The sequence below is a fragment of the Eriocheir sinensis genome, chromosome 42 (genome assembly GCF_024679095.1).
Source record: "Eriocheir sinensis breed Jianghai 21 chromosome 42, ASM2467909v1, whole genome shotgun sequence".
Lineage (NCBI taxonomy): Eukaryota > Metazoa > Arthropoda > Malacostraca > Decapoda > Varunidae > Eriocheir > Eriocheir sinensis.
Window position 1 is genome coordinate 2179294 of NC_066550.1, and position 3967 is coordinate 2183260.

The 3967-nt window shown below is 38.0% G+C and overlaps 1 protein-coding gene across 5 annotated transcripts; it reads right to left on the reverse strand.

Moving 5' to 3' along the window:
• Window positions 1-271: 271 nt before the first annotated feature.
• Window positions 272-2968, reverse strand: LOC127010239 (uncharacterized). Of its 5 annotated transcripts, none has more exons than XR_007762990.1 (3): window positions 764-2968; window positions 600-640; window positions 272-558 (listed from the first exon to the last, which is right to left on the reverse strand). XR_007762990.1 is itself a non-coding variant. In XM_050884113.1 (2 exons), the coding sequence occupies exon 1, from the start codon at window positions 2777-2779 to the stop codon at window positions 812-814; it is 1968 nt and encodes a 655-aa protein (XP_050740070.1). In that variant the 5' UTR covers window positions 2780-2968; the 3' UTR covers window positions 272-640; window positions 764-811. The 5 variants fall into 5 exon arrangements, 2 of the variants coding, with proteins under 2 accessions (XP_050740070.1, XP_050740071.1); XR_007762989.1 differs by having other exon boundaries at window positions 600-681; XR_007762988.1 differs by having other exon boundaries at window positions 600-722; window positions 764-2967.
• Window positions 2969-3967: the final 999 nt, after the last annotated feature.

Genomic DNA, 3967 nt, shown 5'->3' on the forward strand with positions numbered 1-3967 from the left:
TACTATATGTCTGATTCAGCCTTCCAGCAACTCTTAATTACGGTTTAAAAGCTTTGTGAGATTGTACAGGTCTACGCTTGCTGGTCTGAGCATGCACCGTTCACGAGAGACCAGTGTTTGTAAACAATTTTTGACGGTGGGGACGCCAAATAACACAACACCGGTTCAGGCATTTCTAGTATTACCGTCCATATGTAGGAGAGCGGGGCTAGTTGCATCAAATTTTACATTTCCTTCTACAGAATTGTGTAACATTCATTTAACTGAAATTCAGTTGTCGTATATAAATATACAATACTTCATCATCGAGTTCACACGCGTAGATATTAATGAAAATAATTTCTTATATATTTAATTTTGATATATAAATCAAAATAAATTTGATGCAACTTACCCCATCTGCGGGGCAAGTTGCATCAGTATGAGGGGCAAGTTGAATCATAAGCAAATTATAATTTTTGAGAATTTATTTCAATGATAAGTAAATACAAATCCACAATAAACTGAACCGATGAACCTTAAGTAAATACAAATTCACAATAAACTGAACCGATGAACCTTAAGTAAATACAAATCCACAATAAACTGAACCGATGAACCTTAAGTAAATACAAATTCACAATAAACTGAACCGATGAACCTTAAGTAAATACAAATTCACAATAAACTGAACCGATGAACCTTAAGTAAATACAAATTCACAATAAACTGAACCGATGAACCTTAAGTAAAGACAAATCCACAATAAACTGAACCGATGAACCTTAAGTAAAGACAAATCCACAATAAACTGAACCGATGAACCTTAAATTTATTCATCGTCAGATTCACAGTTATGGCAAATATAAAATAAACCTCTATCTGTTCCCGAGCATTCCTCATGAGACCACCCTCTGCATGTACTACATTGAATCCATTTCTCCCGGGGCCTGCTATTGGAATAGGGTTCTACACATATCAGACAATACCAGTTTTCGTCGTCTGAGCTGGATGAGTCGTACTTTACAGCAGGTTTTTTGGATTGAACTTTGTGTGGAAACTCCTGCTTCCTCTTTTTGGTGGCTTTCTTTTCTTTGACATTGTTCTTTTTATTTTTTTTCATAATGGCTTCAGCATACAGAGCATTTTTTTCAGGTGTGTCTGTTAATATGGCACTTTTACGTGTTTTTCTGCCTGTATTGTATTTATTTTTCCGAGGTGTTGCTTTTGGATGAGGCATAATCTTTTCAGGGCGAAGTGAAGACTCACCAACATTTGCGGTTTCAACTTCATCAGCAATGAAAGAAGGTTGTGTTTCTACTGCTGTACAAATGAGAGAAGCTGCAGAAGTTGAAGGAAGGGGTTTCACTGTAGTAGAAGTGGAAGGAATGGGTTCAACTGCAGTTGAAGTGGAAGGAAGGGGTTTAGTGACTGTAGAGGAGGAAGGATGGGGTTCCATTGATGTAGAAGTGGAAAGAAGCCTATGTTCATCTACCGATCTTGAAACCTCTGAGACATCTTCAATTGCCTTGGCCGCATCATGTTCACATTGCTGACTTACTGGGCGATCTGTTACTGAAGAAGGAGCAAATTCCCAGTCATCAAAAATATCTGTATTCAAGGGACTGATGCCACTGACTTTAAAGCCACTCGTGATGTTAATGGGCGTTGAAGCTCTCAGAAAAGCTTGTTTCACAAGAGAAGGAATGTCGTATATGGTCATACTTTTTCCAGGATTACTCCGCAACCAGTCATTCTGAGCTGCACTCAAGTAACGCTTGAAAGGCCCATAAACTGATCTATCTAAGGGCTGTAACTTGTGGGAACAGTGTGGAGGAAATGATAGCAAAATCACTCCATTTTCCTTGCATAATGTGATGACATCATAGTTAACATGAGATTGGTGATTATCTAGCAACAGCAAGATAGGTTTCTCGACAGTTGCCTTGGTATGCTTAATGAAATGCTTCATAAACAGCAAGAAGTTATCCTGTGTCATCCATCCAGAAGGGTGACAGGCCCCAATTGATCCTTCTGGGCCATCCCTTATAAAATGATCATGGTAGTTTTTCCGTGGAAATATCAGCATGGGAGGAACAAACCCTCCAATGGCACTGACAGCAACACAAAATGTCACAAGTTGCCCTCTCTCAGATGAGGTAAGAGAGCAAACTTGCTTTGTGCCCTTAACTGCTACTACTGCACGAGGTTTCTGAACAGTTGTTACTCCGCTTTCATCAACATTCCATATGTCTTGAGGTTCAAATTTATACTTATCCATGAGAGAAGACAGCTTGTAGAAAAATAACTCTACATTATGTTTGTTGAAACTTGTAGCTCTGGCCAAACTTGTCGCTTCAGGTTGTCTAATTGATAGTACTTGTCCATGTCGCCTCATGAAACCTGAAAACCAGTCTTTTCCAGCATATTTATCATTGCACCAATTATCAGGCATTTTTATCTTTGCTTCATTGGCGCATTTATAAGCCAGTTCCTTGACTTCTCTCGGAGAAAGACCAAAATAAATTGCTGCTGCTGTTTTCAGATAGGATACTAATTCTTCTTCTTGTTCACATGTAAATACTTGTCTTGGTTTGGCATAGCCTACATGTGGATTGCTTTTAGCAGTGTTACTGGATGTTTTGTGAATAAATCGTTGTAAGGTTGAGTAGTGGACACCAAACAGTTGTGCGGACTCTCTCACTGATTTATTCTTATTTCGAACAAAATCAGCGGCTTCCTGCATTAGTTGGGGTGTTGCTGAACCACGTTCAGTCTTCCTCTTGTAGTTCCGAACCATTTCTGAAATTAATAAAACGAGTTGAATGCATAAGAATATTTTGATAAAAAATAATGTAATAAATTTACTAATGGGGCAAGTTGAATCATGATTCAACTTGCCCCGTCGCGAATGATTCACTTTTAAAATCTTGTTTATTTTTATAATTTGGACTGCAAAAATTTACCCTCGAAACAACACTGCTTACATTTGAACTACATGGTCTGATAAAAAAGTAATATACTGGCAAGGAAAAAATGTTATATTCATATAACATGTATAATCTTCGTTTATACAGGCTGCTGCTGTAATACATAGTTTTACATGATAGATGGAAACTGTGTCAGGTATTTTATGAATATAAAATGAAAATTAACTAGATAAATTAGATTAGTTACTGTTAACAACAATACATTGAAACTGGTTTACCTCAAATTTATGCGTCTGTTCTTACGTGCAAATTCATCAAGGACTTCATGATCAAGATTTGTGTCACAATAGACAGAGTAGAGCCAGTCCATTTAAACGACTTTCACTTATTGCGTTCCTAAGGTATGTTTTAAGCAATTTAAGGGCACTAAAGGATCGCTCATTGGTGGAAGTGCTGACAGGTAGGGTTAAAAAAATTGCAATAAGGTGGAAAATTTTGAATATGTGCCCAATTTTTTGACACATGCCAATGTCTCAACAACTTGCTTTGACCTCTCATGAGATTCACGACGCTTCCAATAATCTGCCCCCGTAGATATTCATCTTCAACGAGATCTGCATCTCCATCAAGAAATTTTCCATAAAATTCAACTGCCTCCTTCAGTTCACTAAAATAAGTATCAACTGAAAGAGAGGGAACAAGATATCCCAATAAAAAACTCCTAATGCGTTTAGATGCAAACCTTTCCCTGAGTTGTGCTATAGCAGTGTCCGAAAATGGGAGAAAAATAGCTCTTCGATAGTACTCCTATGGAGTTGCTGTTGGAGGGTTAACCTTAATTATGTTTCTGATGACCACTGATTGTTCAAGGCTTCTGGATGATATCTCCGTACCTTTCCTCAGCTTGGGAAAAAAGTTGGTTGAACTTATTTCCATCACGATAGGACTGAAATCCATCTATGCAGCTTTGTGTAGCTACACTTCCAAGAGCACCCATCAGTTCTTGTTGTGACCCCTGCAGCTTTTCTGGCAAGGGTTTAGTGACACTTAGAACTGAG